Genomic DNA, 18745 nt, shown 5'->3' on the forward strand with positions numbered 1-18745 from the left:
CAAGGGGCGTTCCCGTGGCCGAGTAGCTGTCTTGCGACTCCAGCCTTATCCCTAAAACACCTGCGCTACACCTTACATGCATACTGTAGGTGTGGTTTGGGCGATCCATTAATAAAACCAATCAGCGTGCCGGGTGTCATTGCCTGTAAGAGCCTTATGGTTATGCCTAGGACTATCTTACGCTCTCTACCTTTCTGCCCATGGAAGAGGCAGTTCGACATTGATTGCCTTGGAATAAAATGATATTTGATACACAGAATTATCACTCACATTGCTGGTTATAGAGAACTTTAAATTACAGCAATCACTTGTGTACTGGTTTAATTATTACTGAATGGTCTGGTGTGGTTATAGCAAACGCAGATCAAACCACATTTTCTCTTTGATAAGCTTAACTGGCAACTGCTGATAAAAACACAGTCACACTTTTGTGGATTACAGTAAAATTGTAATGACAATCGCATTCACAATCACTTAATTCAGAAGTGCCGCAGTGTGAAAACTCTTCAGCCACAATGAGATACCGGACAAATCCTAACGTTTGCATCATAAGCTCTAGCCTTTGATTGCCTTTGAATAAAACCATATTTGTTACACATAAGTATCACCCACATGTTACTGATTATAGAGAATGTTATTTCATTGCAATCCGTTCTTTATTTCCTGTGTAATGGATTAATCAAACTGAAGTTTGTGGTTTGGGGCGAATGGCATTGCGCAGTGTAAATTATTGTCTCGAATAGACTGAAATATAAACACAATTAACACAAGGAATTGACACTCACTTCTGCTGATTATAGGAACATTTTAATCACAGAGATTCGGATTAGGAGTGAAGAAGATCTCTGAATGTTGTGTGACTCTTGCGTATTGAATAGAGGAAAAACAATCCATGACCGCATTTCTAAGACACTGCGGTAAACTAGTATTTTATTTCATAGGTTTATTGAAGGAATAATGTATTTGAAATGCCACATAATTTGTCTTTCAGATTGGCTCTGGGATCATGCATGCCTGGACATTTCCATTGCAGGCGGGCGCTCTTGTAAACAACCAAATGGATGATAAGGAATAGCGGGGTGGTGTGAAAAAACGCTATATGTGCTTTCCCATACGTGTATGGGCAAGGTAGCAATTTTAGGGATAGCGCAACAACACGTCCACGGCCACACCTCCAGGCGCAAATAATGTATAGTCGGCATAGCGGGTAGCACGGCCGTAAGATACCGTTTGGGGACAGTGCCAGCTGCCTTGTGCGTAATTAATGGGTAGCGGGTAATGCCAAGGCATAGTGCGGCGTGCAAGATATGGCCCTGAGTGTAGAGTATCTTAGTGGTTGTTTTACCTTGCTTGATGGAGAGAGCAGACATAGTTGAGACAAATGAACTAGTCAGGATGGACTCTTCCTCCGGGCAGACGTGCATGTTCTTCAAGGAAAAGATTCAATAAAATAAACTGTTGCCATAGATCCTGTATCTAATTGAGTTGTTGAAGTTCTGTCTTTATCCGGGAAAGACTGACGAAACTCATATGCTGATTAATACAGAGGAATCTAGAATAACTATGGTTTCTCTATGGTCAACATCATCTCTCTCTATCGCTCACTCAAATACACATCCGAATCGGGTGCAGCATACACACACACACACACACACACACACACACACACACACACACACACACACACACACACACACACACACACACACACACACACACACACACACACACACACACACACACACACACAATTAATGTTGTACTTGGTGTTGAACTTGACTTCACAAAGGTCAAAGGTCATGTTGCCAAATGGAAGATCATGTGACTTCATGTCTGTCGATAATAATTTAGTAAGCATGACTCTATCTTGAACCGTTTTTTATATGTAATTATAACCAATGAACTTGGCTCTGAAAAGCTTCGAACCCTTCCGATACATTTTTTTTTTCTGGGACCGCCATAAGAGAAGACCTTTTAAAAAAAATGTCATAAATAGCAGGTCAACAAGCTCACATCGCATCGCGGCACGTTTTTAGCTTGTAGATCGGTTATCTTTTGAATAGCCCAAAAATATTATAGGGCTTAAATGTACCCCTGGAAACCCCCTCAAGGACCCCTGGTAGTTCCCGGACCCAACTTTGAGAACCAGTGATCTAGGGACCATTGTCCACTTTTCCTGAAAGGTTTCACAACACATAAAGTGACAAAAAGACAAACCAGATAGCAGTGAGGGTAAAAGTACACACACACACACACACACACACACACACACACACACACACACACACACACACACACACACACACACACACACACACACACACACACACACACACACACACACACACACACACACACACATATTATCTGCTCTTACCTGGATGGTGTCTTTAAGTACCAAGGCATCAAACTGGGCCAGGTACTGGACGTGGTAGCGCTGTAACACATAGTGGTGCTTGGTCATCAGACCACTTAGCTTCACCATGTTGAAGAGCAGCTCTGCCAGCTGACTGGTAAATGACATCATCAACAAATAAACACCAACCCTCACCGATCCTCTTCCAATTATACACACTGTACATGCTGAATTACGATAAAGCCTCATTGTGTATTTGGTTTATTGATACCACATTGTTAGACGTTGCTGCATTAAAACAGTTTGAGGTGTATTGTAAGGCGGCAACTATCGATTATCTTCTTAGCGATTATTCTATCAATTACTTTTTCAATTAATCGAATAATCTAGAATATTATATCAAAATATTTTAAAAATCCATACATTTAAACAAACAAAATAGTCAAAATAGTGGCTATTTTTACTATTAATTAGGGCTTAAGTGGTTAATTCAGAATGTATTTTTGTAAGTTTGGGTCCCGGGGAAAAAAACGCATTTCTCTTTTAGGTTCAAGCTAAAAGGTTTGGGAACCCCTGCGATAGCATGTGTTACGGCGCCTCCCTTGTTCCATTCTGGTCAGAGCAGTGTGGTTCAAATTATTAATAATTGCGGCGCAATTATGGCCTCGCATGACACAAGTGTCAATGACGCTATCTGTCAGGGGCCTTACGGTTGGCAGATGTTCTGTTTCCCCACCTATGACCTACTTGTCAACGTAGTCCTCGGGGGTCTTGGTCTTCGGGATGTTTTCGGAGTGCCTGGCAAGCCATAGAACTTCGTCACGGGAAAATGACAGAGCCATGAGGACAAACAGGGCCTGGGAGGGGTTGGGTTGGCACACAGATCAAAAAGGAAAGAGAAATGTTCTGCAACTTTAGTACGAAGTAAAACGATTACTATCAATGGTCATACTGAGTCAAAGGAATTGCTTCGTACAATGTTGTCACATGGGGAAAACTGTCTATAAGCTCACAACAACTCACATCTCGCCATGAAATTAGACATTACTCAGAAATGTTGTACAGTACCTTGCCATGATATGAAAGAGCCAAACTGTTATTATAATTATAATTCTGTGGCCTCTCTGTATCACCTTGGGTCCCAGCAGGCCAGGTTCATCCTCCAGAACTTTAGCTAACTCTGTCAAGGCTCCTCTCAGATACTGTCTCCGGTCTCTGTGAGTCGCCCCGCTGTTAATGACATGATTGAAGTGCTTCAAAGACCTCATTTCAAGGCAAATATTCAACAGGAATTATTTCTCACACAAATGATTCCTGGATGTTCTGCCAGACTCACCAGTTGATTATGGCATGCTCCCTGCATTCCTTGATGTCGGCTATTCGCTTTCCATATCTGATGCAAATGTAGAAATAAGTCACAGCGTTACAGTGCAGAGTGCTGGGTATGCAATTGCTAATCGCTTGCATACAGCGAAAATTGCCGATTTACAAGCTCACAATGAGACACCTTGTGAGCTTGTAGATCGGCTGTTTTTGCAAATGTTGTTTTTTATGTTCACCTACAACCACATGCCAAAAATATGGACCCCAGCCTTTACCACTTAAAACCCATTATCTGTATTCGTGGAAAAACCTTCGCAAGAAATAGCAGATCTTCAAGCTCTACGTTGAGAGCTTGTAGATTGGCAATTTTCAGCTAAAATATTTAATGTAGAGCGAAAACAGAAAAGACACTAGTATAAAGCCCTGAGGGACTCAGGTCAACCATATAGGGTTTAGTTAATTGGTTAATTAATATTGAACAGAACTGTCATGTACTGTAGGTAATACATTATAACTCATTAGCGCTGCAGCCTGGAACAATCAATTATTTTCTTAACAATTATTCTATTGATTACTTTTCGATTAATCGAGAAGCCTGTTTTTATATTTTTGTATACAGTATATCAATAAATTAACCACTTAACCGTTATTTTATACTTTGTCACATAATTCGTTGTCATGCTAATAGTTAAGATAGTAAGATAAGCTTTTCGCCTATAATGACTTGATTATTAATTGATTTTATCAAATGATTTATTATTTATTCATAATCTACTAAATTGATTAGTCCAATTAGTAGTTTGATGTCATACATACCCTTTCATGTTATCAAAGACATCCTCAGTGGCCTTGTGTATGTTGAGGAATTCGTCCCTGATGAGGGTGAGGTACAGACCGCTCCTCAGACCCATCTTCCACAGCTCCTGGGCAGCTGAGTTGCTATTTAGACTGCTGTGACACAGCAGGAATCCCACTGCACAAAGTGATTGATTGATTGATTGATTGATTAATTGTGGTTCTCTGTACTTTACATAGACACCATACAACATAAAACAAAAATATAAAAGTACAAAAACAACAATAGTAATAATAATGACAGAAAGGAACAAAAAGCCACATCCAGAACTAGAAACATATTTCAAGTTTTTGAAGGTTTTCACCTATAATGACACAAATAGGAGTGCCAGATTGAAAGTGGTTTGTGAAAGTCTGTCTGTGGGTTTTGTAAATATTTTACCAAAGATATTAACAAGAGTTTGTTGGATCCATTGGAATTGGATGCAGTGGATTTATTTTGTATTACATTTCCTGAAAAGTAAGGTTTTGGACACCCGACTGCGACAATATAATATATTGTCGCAGTCAATAATTCGACTGGCTTTGTTTCAATATAGTGATTTTATGATGCGAAGCCTGCAGAGCTAGACCAGGCAGACATCTCAGAGCAGTGCCACCTCCTGATCAGGTCAAATGCATACTTCATCTGGTTGGAGTGGGCTAATACGTTTTTTGCTCTCCTACCACCACCCCAGCATCCACCTGTAGGCTCTTTTTTCTATATGATTCCCAGACCCTTAGGGAGAATCTTGCTATTTCATTCCCTTTAATATATATTTTGCAGATCATTTATTTATTCTATTTTCATGTTTACAGGGAATGAATGAATTGAGACAGTGCCTTGACCCCCAAAATAAGCTTATAGATATGTATGCTCAATAAATATTATATTTATGCTCAATAAATATATTTATCTAAATCCTAGAGTTGTCTGACTGAAGTTGGATTGAAGACTATCACTCCTTACTGTATGTTCAGATACAAGGACACAAGGTTTACATTTTTCAAAACGTATGATTTAGCTTGTGAAGTGAATGGTGATACTCACAGATGATCCAGCGTTCCATCACCTCCATAGACAGATATTCACAGCCTATCTGTGGAGAACATTAGACACATTGACCCTAAATAATAAAATAAAAACTTCTAAAACCAAAGCGGCCCAATGTATTTGTCCGCTTTATTTAACCCATTCTACAGTAAGGATCAGTGATATACTGTAAGACTCATTAACTTAGCTTTTGTGACAAGTCAATCCACATCATATAGCCATAATAATACATTACAGTCCATTCTGTCATGCCTTTTACATTTGCTGCACTTTGCTGTGACTCAGAGTGAGTGACTTATCACAAAGTCTGACCTAACATGAAACAACATCAGACTAAAATTTGCTTTGTTTTATAATCACTCAAGATGCAATCATGGCACCGTGCGACATGAAGAGTACTTCTTTAAGCTGTGAATAATACATTTATTTTTGCCGACGACCAGAGTCATGGTCTCGGAGGGAGCCAGCCATGCAAGGCGCATGGATCATAACACAACTGCAAATCAAAGACAATGTAATGGGTGTGTTTGAAGGCAGAAGGCAGGACAGAGTTATCCGAGGCAGAGGAGGAGAGGAGAGGGAAGGAGAAACAAGTGGAGGATACGTTAAATGAGGATAACGCTCCAGTGGAGAGTGACAAAGGAGGGGGAGAGGATAGGAGGAGAGGAGAGGAGATGAGAGATGTAAGGAAAGCAAGGATGATGCTTACTTGTTCTATTTTGTCAGCTGATAATTTAACATTAGATTTTTTTGTTTGCGTTTTTCATTTGCATATTCAATGTTTTCAAGTTTATGATTCCCCTTTGCGCCCCTCCTGTACGCAGTAAAATCCAAAGTGTTAATACAATTAAGGAATTATGGTTCCATTTGGCTCCATTTAATCAAATGGATCCGTAAGGGTCCATTTGGGTCCAAACCTAAATAACATGAAAGGGATGACCCGAAACAGTACCAGTGTAGCGTTGACCGGCTTGTAGAATGGTGTGACAAAAATTGTCTGATTATCAACACTAAGAAAACTGAGGAAATTATATTTGGTCCTGCTCCCCGTGATAAGACACCACCGGTGACAATCCATGGTTCAGCTATTGAACAAGTCCCATCTTACAAATATCTGGGGGTGATGATAGATGCCACCTTATCATGGTCATCTCATATTGATTATATTTGTAAGAGGATGCAGCAGCGTATGTACTCCCTATGCCGACTTAGATCGTTTGGTGCTAGCAGTCAGATCTTGTCTCTTTTCTATACGTCTGTTGTTCAAACTGTGATGTTGTACTGTAGCACGGCCTGGTTTAACAGCCTATCAATGGTATATAAGAACAAACTGTATAGCCAAATTAAGATCTGCGCTAAAATTGTTGGTAGGCCAGTTGAGGTTGTGTTACGTTCCTTTAAAGAAGCCCAGATCAATAGCATGCTTAGACTGGCGAAGAGCATCTCCTCTGACCCCTTACATGTTTTAAATGATGAATATCAACTGTTGCCCTCCATGAGGCGGTTTAGAGTCCCAAAATATAAGAAAAACAGGCTAAAGAACTCTTTTGTACACCAGTCTGTTCTGCTTTTAAACCAAAATCGGTAAACCAAGAGGATATGTTCTATTGTTCTTGTTTCTGTCTGCTTCTGTGATGTGTGTCCTGTAATGTACCTTGTGTAATGTATTGTGTATGTCCTGTCTGTATCTTGAACGGTGACGTCATGGACACAAAGCAAATTTCAGTGAGAGCTGACAATAAAGTTGTATCGTATCGTATCGTATCGTATCACGAGTATGAAATGCAACATGTGAGTTTCAAACATTACTAACTAATTACGGGTGCAGACTCGCAGCAAACAGTCTTAAGAAACTCACAGAAGACATTTTAGCTTTTTGACTGGGATACCTGTGGTAGCCCGAGTCCTATATCTACCCGTTGGAATGTGGGTATTTCGCGTTACTTTTTGATGATTGGTTCAAATGGTTGAAGGACAGGCTTCTTTTCATTCCCATCGTCCACTATTGCTTTTCCATGCTCTGGAGGGTCGGTCACAGATTTCGATATTCATATTAGTGACACTCCTTCAAGCGGATGTTGAGCTCAGCTTAGGACTTTTACTTGCTGGGTTTTGCCATATTTTGCGTTAACGTTTTTCACTCTTTTGTATTTTCTGTCATCTCAGCTGTACTGTACGTGTTTTGATGGCCTCTCTTTGCTACATTCTACTCGATGTCCAATTCTGGTTCGGTATCCCAGTCACAATGACATTACTTATGTCATTTGTTCTTGTTTGATTTACGATTCAGGCTTTATCAGCGTTTGATGATGGCCCGAGGAGCAGAAACGGGTCCGTTTGTCTGCTGTAAATTACAATACTGGGAGCACAGCACAGGATGTAGAGATAAATAAATAAGACAGCACTGCTGACTGCAGTTAAATCTATTCACTGCACTGGGCCATGGGAAACTGTGTCACTGTCAGCCTTCAAACACAACTTCAATCTAGTCACACTCATCTCTGTTCCTTTTCTCTGACCATTTTTATTGTGGAAAAATAACAAATATGCTTCTTAAAAAAGAATAAGTGTGTGCGTGTGCGCGTGTGCGTGTGCGTGTGTGTGTGTGTGTGTGTGTGTGTGTGTGTGCGTGTGTGCGTGCGCATACATGCATGTGTGCGCAAACTGCGCATGCATGCATGTGTGCGCGTGCATGTGTGGGGTGGGTCACTCACTGTGTCACAGCAGGCGGGGTCCAGCATGGTGGCGGGGGCACTCATCAGGCTCAGAAGCTGGGCGTTGCGCCAGTTCTCTGGTGGCAGGTTCCTGCGGGGGTAGACCTTAAGCAGCGAGAGCAGCGCCTCCGTCACTGACTGACAGAGGTGGGGGGGGGGGGGGAGGGGGGTCAGTAATGAAGATAAAAGTGGACAGTACAGTAAGTGGATAGATGACAGAGAGGGGTGGGGGAAAGTGGAGGGCATAGGTGTGCAACAAGTGTGGGGGACATTATAGTATAGTGATGATCCAGGAGGTAAAATTCTGCATGACTTATACTGTATAGGGTGCAACTATTGATTATCTTAGCGATTATTCTGTCCATTACTTTTTGATTAATCAAAACATTTATTGAATTGATTTTTATTGATGTTTTTTGTAGTAATGAATCTACACAAAAAATCCCAACAGATTTTTGTATTAACCACTTATAAACCACTATTTTATACGCTAACAGTGTCGTGCAAAAATAGCGAAAAATAAGCAATCTACAAGCTTGGGTCCAAACTTGGACCCAACTAACTGTTGCACCCCTACTTACTTATTTATTCATTGTCCTGTGGTCTTTACTAGTAGTATATGTGCAGTGTGGTATGAGGTGTCATGAAAGCAGAGAACATCCTACATGTTTAGAATTATTTTAGAGCACCGTAATTGAAACAGCATCAATTTCTTAACCACATTAACCCTGCCGTCCCTATTTTTTATCAGTCTTTCAGAATGTTAACACACACAGGGCTCTAGACACCTTTTAATATGTAATTGATATATATATATATATATATATATATATGTATAATAATATATAACATATATATGTAGAAGATATATAAACACGGCCCTAACCTCTAGTAATATAGATAATAATACATATAGAGAGGCGCAGCCGCGCAGGCAACTGGACAGTAATATATTGCGACGCCTTGTGGGCTTGTAGATCTGCTATTTTCAAAAGGCTGAAAAGTATATAGGGCTGAAGTGCTTAATAATGTATATGTGTTGAAATAATAATCAAAATCTACAAAGTAGATATTGTAGCCCTATTATACATTAGTATAATGTACACGTTCATTGCAACAGCGGTCTCTCTCTCTGTCTCTCTCTCTCTCTCTGTGTGGAGTGAGCAGTTTGTATTGAGAGAGAGTGGACAATGTTGCCATGTCCATTAATTGTAAGCGACTTGTATGCGACTTTGAGCGAGGAGGAATGGAGGCGAATGGAGGAGAATTCACAGAGCGGATTGCTTATTTGTCGCGCGCAACCTGGCAACGTTGTTTCTCCGTGAATACTGTAGCGTCGTTGATAATGTTGTCTTTGGGATGTACATGGCACGTGAATGACGGACATATTACCATGAGTGTGGTGTGATAGAGACATGACTAAAGTGAAAGCAACGGCGCGGGTTGAAGCGAAGTGGTCGCATGTGTTGTTGTTGTGGGGAGATTTCAATGGCAGCTGCGTCGGTGGTCGGTGCTCACGCTAAAGGGAACAAAATGGTGTACCCGAAATGTTGTCCGGCTCGCGGTGTTTCGGTGACGCTCGGCGGTGACGCAAGGGAACAACATGATCGACCGTAATGTTGTGAGTTTGTGCTGGCCGCAATTAATTATGCTCCGAGGAGGCAAATGTGTGGTGAGCAATGAAAAGTAGCCTACGCCACCCGTAAATGAATTGCGCGCGTTGTGGCTTGTATTGTTAGTGACATGTGATATGTTGTTGTTGTTTACTGCGAAACAATGACATGGGGAAATTATGGCTTTTCATCTTTCCAATGTATAATAGATTGTTCAAGATGTGTCAAAAATGTTCATCATGTTTGGAAAATAGCTTCCTCTCACCCATCGTGAAGTACACACACACACACACACACACACACACACACACACACACACACACACACACACACACACACACACACACACACACACACACACACACACAGAGATTGTAAATTGGGCTCACCCTTGTGTGAGGGCCATACTCCTCAGTGAGTTTCTTCCAGGGGTGTTCATATTCAACAAACATCTGGCCTAACCGTGGGTAGGATGGATCACTGGATTCGACACATGTACATGTTAGTATATATAATATATATATATATACAATATATAGAATTTTGTTTACAAACCTTTCAAACTGTTATACTACTGTAAGTGTGACAACCTGACTCTGTTTGACCAGAATGGAACAGAGCCTTCATTAGTATCATTGGTAACACCTATGAAGGAAGTATATTTCCAATATGGCTGCTGTGCCTATTGGAGACTTAATTTTTTTTTTCTTGAGTCAGAGCGTCTCAAGAGCTGAGACACTTGGTCACACACTTTTAAACTTGTGTCTAAATATTTTGACTGCAAGTCAAATTGAAGTGCGCAGTATAAATAAACAGGGTACGAGTGGCAGGACTCGAGGCAATGTGAGGACACTTTTGCAATTGGATTAATTATTTTTGGAAGACAGCTGTGTCGAATCAGGAGTAATATCACTGGCCATATTGACAGATGACGTAACTTTGTGACAGATGAATGACATGCTTGTCAAAGCTGGGCAGCTGTGCTTATCAAATGTCATCCCTTATTCATTGATGGGAATTTTATGGTTAAAGCCTGATTTATACTTTGTTTTCTGATAGTGCCGATCTACAAGCTCGTAGATACGTTGTGAGCATATAGATGGGCTATTTTTGGTGAGCGACACCATCATACGACAGACATTAAACATTAGAGTCAGTCAATAGGAAAAAGATGGCTTGTGTCACCTGGGACTGCTTGCCTTGCCTTGCTGCTGTCATCCAGTCAACAGTTTTGAGTCATGTAAATGGGATACTTATTCTTCAGTGGCTCAAAGTGGGGTTCATTGACTCGGGGTCCCTTGAGGGGGTTTCCAAAATGGACCCTCACAGGTCTGAGAGTGTACAAATGTAACCAAATGGACCCATAAGGGTTCATCCCTTACTGCATTGGTTCTTAAAGTGGGGTCCGGGAACCCCTAGGGGTCCTTGGGGGAGCACCAGGGGGTTCCCAGCAAAATGAGTTAATTTTGAATTCAATTCAGTTTAATCACTTGAGCCCGACATTGGCTATGTGAAAATAGCCGATCTACAAGCTCACAACGCGTCGCTTTGCGACACGTTGTGAGCTTGTAGATCTGCTTGCAAAAATGTTTAACATTTGGAATATTTTTGATACATTTGAACACAAATCTTGTATGGCGGGTCCCTGGCACAAAATATTTTCAAATGGGGGTATACATATCAATTTGGGGGTCCTTGACATGAAAAGGTTTGAGAACCACTGCCTTACGGGTCCATTTGGTTAATTTTATACGCTCTCAGAGTTTCTCTTTTTAATCTTTTCTAGTTTGAGAACCACTGGAATAGAATGTGTTGTTCGCTGACCTGCTGCCACTGGTCATCTCGTGGGCACAGTTGTACATGCCCACCAGGGCCCTCCTGTCATCGATGCGAGACAGCAGGATGATCACACTGGTGTAGGTGGTGATCAGGTCCAGGTAGCTCTTGGTGAAGTCAAAGTTGACGGTCTGACGACAACATTTAATCCATTTAAAAAGCAGATGCACTTTGAAATGGGACCAGTACCAATAATCAAAATAAATACTGACGATTATGCAAAATAATTGTGATTAACTCATCATTTCTAGCGATTATGTAATAATTGTGACAGACCTACTCCCAGGTAACCAGGTCTGTTAACCACGTTAAAGCCTCACTATGTAACTTTTTTTAAATGAATAAAATGTAATGCTGTCCATTCTGTATGGTAGAGCATGTTAATATAACATATGCAATTATATAACTTATACAATTGGGGTGGTTGTATTTTGTCTCCCTTCCACTGGTCCATCTATTGAGACCTTTTGCCCTGATGGTCAAGATTCAATTTATCCCCCGAGCAAGCAGGCCGGCTCTATTAGCTCAATGGTAAAAGATGTCAGCACTTAAGCAGGAAACCATATTCAAATCCAGGGTAGAAGAGGCAAGTTACATAGTGCTGCTTTAACCCTGGGATCCCTATTACGGGCATGTCAGAGGTGAAAATGTTGAAAGACTTTATTTTAAAAAATAGCAAAAATAGCTGATATACAAGCTAAGCTCACACCGCGTCGCATTGGTGACACACTGTGAGTTTGTAGATCTGTGATCTTGTGGTTAGTAGTAGTTTAAAACACACTATTGTCTTTTGAGGAACAACAAGAAGTAGGGTATACTATTTGTGCGAGCCATTTTGTGTCCAGAACCCTACTTTTAGAAATGCTGTTATGTGGGTTATGAAGCTAAAGTATAGGCCTATGTAATTTTGTCGTTATTAAATATTGAATAAACCATTTGCATGGCAGTGATCAGAATCAATATTTCAAAATAGCCTCACGGTGAATTGACCATTATATTGGGTCCAATCATTTCTCTCAAGTTGTAGAATATGAGTATAAATGTATGCTATGACAGCAAAAACTTGCCACGGAAAAGTAGCCGATCAATAATAATGATGTACTTACGATGTCGAAGAAGCACTGGCAGGCATCTATGGTATTGAGCAACTCATACACATGGTCCTGAAGGGGAAGTCAGTAGATAAGCCAATTAGAATACAGATAGCATTAAGCATTTGCAGAAACGCGTGGCAATACAATTTGTTTGGGCTCTGCATTCTTATACTTTAACAGTTTTAGCATTTCTATTATTCCCCATATAATCGATTCCCAACACTTATATATTTTTTTCTATCTCACAACAACAATTCCTTTTCGGCCAAGGATTTGAACTCCATCTGACAGAAAATGCAGAATGCCCCGAAGTGTAACACAATACCTGAGCTGATGTTGAGGTGTGGTATGCAAGTCTATTATCTTCCAATACTAGCATAAACCACTATATATGTAAATGTCATTTGGGAAACTGGATGGATAATGAGTGTCTATGAATGAATTCACAGAGAGAGAGGGAGGGGGAGTCTTATTCCTGATTTATACTTAATTGTGCATCCTGTCGCACACCAAAATAGCAGATATACAAGCCTGTAGATTCACTGTAGGATATATACAAGCTTGTAGATCTGTTATTTTTGGGAAGCCGAATCTAAGTATAAATTAGGCTTCATGCTCAAATAAGGTGTGAAAACTGTGAATGTGTATTTACTATGCAGTATGTATGATAATTACTCTGAACTCCATGACATCCAGGAAAGACTGATAGTAGCTTGTGGTGGCTGTCATCACATCAGCCTTCTGTCTCTGGATGCCGGTCAGATGTTGCTGCAATAATCCAGAATAATGAATCATTATTATTTACCATGGAGATGACTTCATGTGACATTTGCACTGGCAGATGGTTTTATGATAAGCAGCTACCATGCTTTGCATTACTGTAATAACTAAGTCGATGTGGCAGGAGGTTATCACTTAGGATCTTTCTTTTACTAACCATTTCATAAACACAAGCAAAGGTTCAAGGTGTCTTTATTTAGGAAACAGGGAGAGAGAGACGGGGAGTGACACGCAGCAGGTCATCTGACTCAGGAATCGAACTCTCGCTGTCAGGCTGCATTAGATGTAAATGTGTGAACATTTTTCAACATGGAAACTATTATGACGATTATGCAAAGATAATTGCGATTATCTCAAATAATTGCGATCAGGCGATTATGTAATAATTGTGACAGGCCTACTTGAAGGTGCTGTGTGCAGGTTATAAACATATATCTGAGCAAGTGTCCTTGGTTGGCAGGGGGGAGGGATTAGTGTTTCCCTAGGTTACTTCTCTTTTTCCTGACTTGTTGGTTCATAAGCCTGATTGCCTGCAGGGGAAGTAGCTGTTTAGCGAATCTGCTGCCCTTGGTTCTATGGCTCTGATCTTTGATAAGCCTGCAAGCTTTGCTGACACAACGTCCATCGTATAAGTCCAGCGGCGGAAGTATCCTACCTAAGTACATTTACTCAAGTTCTGTACTTTGAGGCGCTCTTATTTTATTGAGTATTTCCAATTTTTGATTCTTCTACTCCACTACATTTCAGAGGCAAATATTGTACTTTGTAGTATACCGAATAGCCCTATATTTTGGCTATTTGGAAATAGCTGATCTACAAGTTCACAACCCAACACATTGCGATTAGTATTTTTGAATACTTTTTACACATTTTGAAAACTTTTGTAAAAGAGTGGCCTACTTTTACATTGGAATTGTACGTTTATTTTGTTGCCTTTGTACTTTTACTTAAGTAACATTTTAATACAGGACTTTTACTTAACAGAGTAGTTCTACATTATGGTATTGCTACTTTTATTTAAAGCAGCACTATGTAACTTTCCAATTCTACCCCAGATTTGAACTCGGTTTCGAAAGTGCTGACATTTTTACTATTGATCTAATAGATTAATGGGTCATAGGGGATACATTGAATCTTGACCATCAGGTACAAATTTGTGTCAGATGCTGTGTCTAGGTGAGACATGACCTTTGACACAATCTAAATGTCTCAATAGAAGAGCAGGGAGACAAAATACAAGCACCCCAATTGTATACGTTATATTGTATTAACATACTCTACCATACAGATTGGAGAACATTACATTTTATTCATTTAAAAAAAGTTACATAGTGAGGCACTCAGAAGTACTTCTTCTACTTCTGTATCCTGGATGCTCACATCCACTGATGCACTTGGCTGTCCGCACGACCCTCTGCAGATTGCTTTGCTGTTGAGGTCAGCACAGTACAGTTCACATAGCGGTATGATAAACGGAGTGCTGTGCCGCAGTATATTTTGTAAGTAGAACGGGCCTGCAACATTGCTGAAGATAGTGTTCTCAGACTTCTCACATGTTTCTACCTTTGTACTGTTTACTGTCACTTGCTGTAACATACAATGGAATATTTTCACTTAAGAATAAAACATTATTTTGACCAATCTGTATGGTAGCGTATGTTAATGTAATATAACTAGTGCATCTGCAGTGGCTGGAGGTGGTCTGCCAGCTCTTCCATTGAGAAATGTAGACCCTGGTGTAGTGTAGGGCAGTGAAGGGCACCTACTGTACTGTTTGACAGTGTCATTTACGCACCGCTATCATTCTTGTAGTAGTTCAGATTACCTCAATTGCAATTTTGCTTTTACAATGACCTCTCTCCACTGGGAGAGGGAGACAACGGACATAAAACTAATGGATTGTAGCTTTAACATGGGAGAACAGTGAGCACTTGCTGAACAGGTTTTCAAAAAGTTGAACTTTTGTGCTGGCTCTATCTATACTTACACTGTTTCCCCTGTAATCGACAGTGGGGAATTTTTTGTTGATATATTTGATAGCTGGTTCCAGGGTCTTGTCTGTCAGAAAGGACGGACGCAGCTTGGGGTGTGTACATGTCTGAGAGATGAAGAAAAGGGGGAGATGAAATGTCAGGAATCGTTATATTTTAACCACATACTGTAAGTTAACACTTAATTGAACTTGGTACTCCTTTTTCCCTCTACCAAATCTCTTTGCCAAAAATAGCAGATCTACAAGCTCACAACACCTCACTTTGCGACGCATTGCGATCTTGGAGATCGGCTATTTTCGCCAAGCGTTGGCCAGTTTTCACCAAATGTTCCCCAATATACCCAGAATAGGGAGGTTTTTAAATTATTTTCTTCATCATCATCATCTCTCTTACTGCAGATAAATTCCTGAATTGGATGGCATGTCACACTAAATCAATCCTGCTCACTCAATGTTGCCCTCTCCACTGACAGTCAAATAGATGAATTGTAAATTCCACTGTTAAATTAACTGAAAACATTTTCCTGCCCATCTCAATGAGTGTGCTACAGCAGTTATGTCAGACAAAATGATCGTTGAAATAGACTGACGGTTCAGGCTGACTTCCTGTATGCACTTCCTCTTTGGTTGTGAACTGAGCTAAGATGGAGAGGGGAGGCATTACTGCACAAACCACATGGAAATTTACAAAGTATACAGAACAGTACATTCTAAAAGCAATGGTGTAAAGTAACTAAGTACATTTACCCAAGTACTGTACTTGTGTACAATGTTGAGGTACCAATTGTCTATACTTTTACTTCTACTCCACTACGATTATTTGAAAACTTTAGTTACTAGTTACTTTGTAGATATAAATTATTACATTATAAAACATACAATAACTACTTTAGCCCTATTTTATACCTAGGCTATTTGAAAATAGCCGATCTACAAGCTCACAACGCTTTAAGTACATTTTGATGCCAATACTTTTGTTCTTTTACTGAAATAAAATTTTAATTCCAAACTTTTGTTTGTAACAAACACAGTACTTCTACATTGCAGTATTGCTACTTTTAATAATAAGTAAAACATTTGAGTACTTTTTCCACCACTGTCTAAAAGTATACGTGACAGCAAGTTTAAATTCTTTGTTCTGTTGTCTCATAATGAAAAGACATGGGGATATCAGTAGCTGACCCGAAGGGAACATATTTTGTCTCAAGCCTATTAGTGTGTGTTTGTATTATTTGAATGCAGTTCTGAGGCAGTTCGTATTCATGCCTTTCAAGGATTGTTTTAATATGTTGGCCATTGTCCTGGCATTGCCCTCAGCATTACACTGTACAGGTGGAACTCGTTTTCTTTCAGTTACATCTGCACAGGTCTTCCAGCAGCTCATAGTTTTTAAATAGTGATTCCTTAAAATCAATGTACTTTTTTATCTTTATTATCTTATTATCTTATATATCATAGCCATTTAAATCTCCTGGCCCATCCATGTTTTATTAACCAGAATATCGTTGCTGTCAGGTGGAAACCTATTATTTTAAAGCATTTCAAAACAGTAAAAATAGCCTGTGACACATTGTGAGCTTGCAGATCTGCAATTTTCACTACGTTTGTGTGACACTCTTCTATGGTGAAATAGGGCATTTGTTTAGGAAAGAAAATATATATAAAAGTTGAAATATGGAGGTACAAGGATATGAACCAGAAACAGTGTCAGATGAAGGCACATGACACAGTCAACACACATTCAGTTCCTTATTTCTCCTCTGTCTTTCTAGCGTCAGTTGTCTTTGTAAAAAAAGGAAACCTCTTTTCTCCCTCACCTTCTTTATGTAGTTCATGCGTATCAGCACCCCTTTGCCTCGGTCATTGAGGATAGTGAGTTTCTCTGCCAGTTTGTGTTGGTATGCCATGACTGTGGACACGTTAAACACCTCTCCCTCCTCTCGAACCTTGGCCCCCTGGTCCAGAGAGTAGAGAAGTTGGACACTCAGGAACAAGTGCACCCACAGCCCCACCCTGTCTGGGTCACATGGTGGCTGGTGGTTGGAGGTGGAGTTTGGGTTTCTTTTTCTTTTTTCTTTATAAAGTTAGTTTAGGTTCAGCGATTCCCAACCTGTGGTCCGTGAGGATATTGCAAGTGGGCCCCCAAATAACTGTCAAAAAAAATGAGACGTAGCCTGCGAGTTAGTTCAGGCAGCATATACTCGAGAGGTTACATACTGCGGCTATGCGGGTGCATACAGAGTTATTACAATACTATTACGCAGTCTTACGTCAGAGCTGTCGTCAGAGCTGACGTGACAATCAGCTGACCAATCAGCGGGTTATTTAAGCTCACCTCGGTCTTCGTTCATTCTCTGCTGTCATTTGTACCCCTGGTTGTTGGAATGCAACTGTTACTCCCACCACCACCCCAGCACCACCAGTGGGCTCTGCTATTGGTTCTGTTCCCCATGGGGGGTTGTTATGTATGTATATCTATCTCCCTGCTCTTAATGGTTAATGATGTCTGTATGATTGTGCCGAGCAGGGAGAACAAATATTGCAGAGCCGAACGCCAAGATAAATTATTATATACACACTTGTATTCACATTCATAATAAAATATTGGTTCAAACTATTCGTGAGTTATCTGACTGAACTTTATTTATAAAATTGATATGAAAAAGATAGTGTTAAAATCGATTGTTTGAGCATTAAAGAAACAAAAAATTCTCTGAAAATGCACACAGTCCACACATCTGGGGTGGGTGGGCCATGAACACCTTTGAGATTTTCAAGTGAGCCCTGATCTAGAAAGGGTTGAGAACCACTGGCATACAGTATACAAGATTTGTATATGCATGTTTGAAATTTTAACTGTTTCCAGATTTGAGCGATTTTATGAACGCAGGATAAATTGTCCATAAGCAATACTTCTGAAAGGACGTTGGAAGGGAGACATTAACATCACTTATTAGAATATATTAGAATATTAGAAATGTACATTTTTGCCTGCCAAATTCATAGTATGTGTTGCACCACTGGTCACTACAGCATTTTGTCAAAGATTTTGATTTGGCGTTTTGATGCATAATGGGCTTTGATCGACTTTTCGTGCACAGGAGGTTGGAATGCACATTATGCTATTGATTGGACAGCACTGTGGGAG

General features: G+C 40.1%; 1 protein-coding gene and 1 long non-coding RNA gene across 2 annotated transcripts in view; one reads left to right on the forward strand and one right to left on the reverse strand.

The window, feature by feature from the left end:
• The window catches only part of nckap1l (NCK associated protein 1 like), a 40283-nt gene extending 22103 nt beyond the window's left edge, over positions 1–18180 (reverse strand). Inside the window, exons 1-14 of the mRNA XM_080424997.1 lie at positions 17415–18180; positions 15592–15702; positions 13500–13592; positions 12837–12893; positions 11719–11861; positions 10284–10374; positions 8282–8419; positions 5565–5613; positions 4496–4652; positions 3693–3749; positions 3490–3586; positions 3104–3213; positions 2378–2510; positions 1346–1427 (exon numbers count right to left, since the gene is read on the reverse strand). Of these exons, the coding sequence (XP_080281123.1) occupies positions 1346–1427; positions 2378–2510; positions 3104–3213; positions 3490–3586; positions 3693–3749; positions 4496–4652; positions 5565–5613; positions 8282–8419; positions 10284–10374; positions 11719–11861; positions 12837–12893; positions 13500–13592; positions 15592–15702; positions 17415–17504 (1408 nt within the window). The 5' untranslated portion in view covers positions 17505–18180. The remainder of the gene's footprint in view (positions 1–1345; positions 1428–2377; positions 2511–3103; positions 3214–3489; positions 3587–3692; positions 3750–4495; positions 4653–5564; positions 5614–8281; positions 8420–10283; positions 10375–11718; positions 11862–12836; positions 12894–13499; positions 13593–15591; positions 15703–17414) is intronic.
• LOC308081740 overlaps positions 1–18745 on the forward strand; it is a 143337-nt gene that overhangs the window by 50238 nt on the left and 74354 nt on the right. The window lies entirely within an intron of this gene.

This window comes from Gymnoscopelus braueri (genome assembly GCF_963280865.1).
Source record: "Gymnoscopelus braueri genome assembly, chromosome: 3".
Lineage (NCBI taxonomy): Eukaryota > Metazoa > Chordata > Actinopteri > Myctophiformes > Myctophidae > Gymnoscopelus > Gymnoscopelus braueri.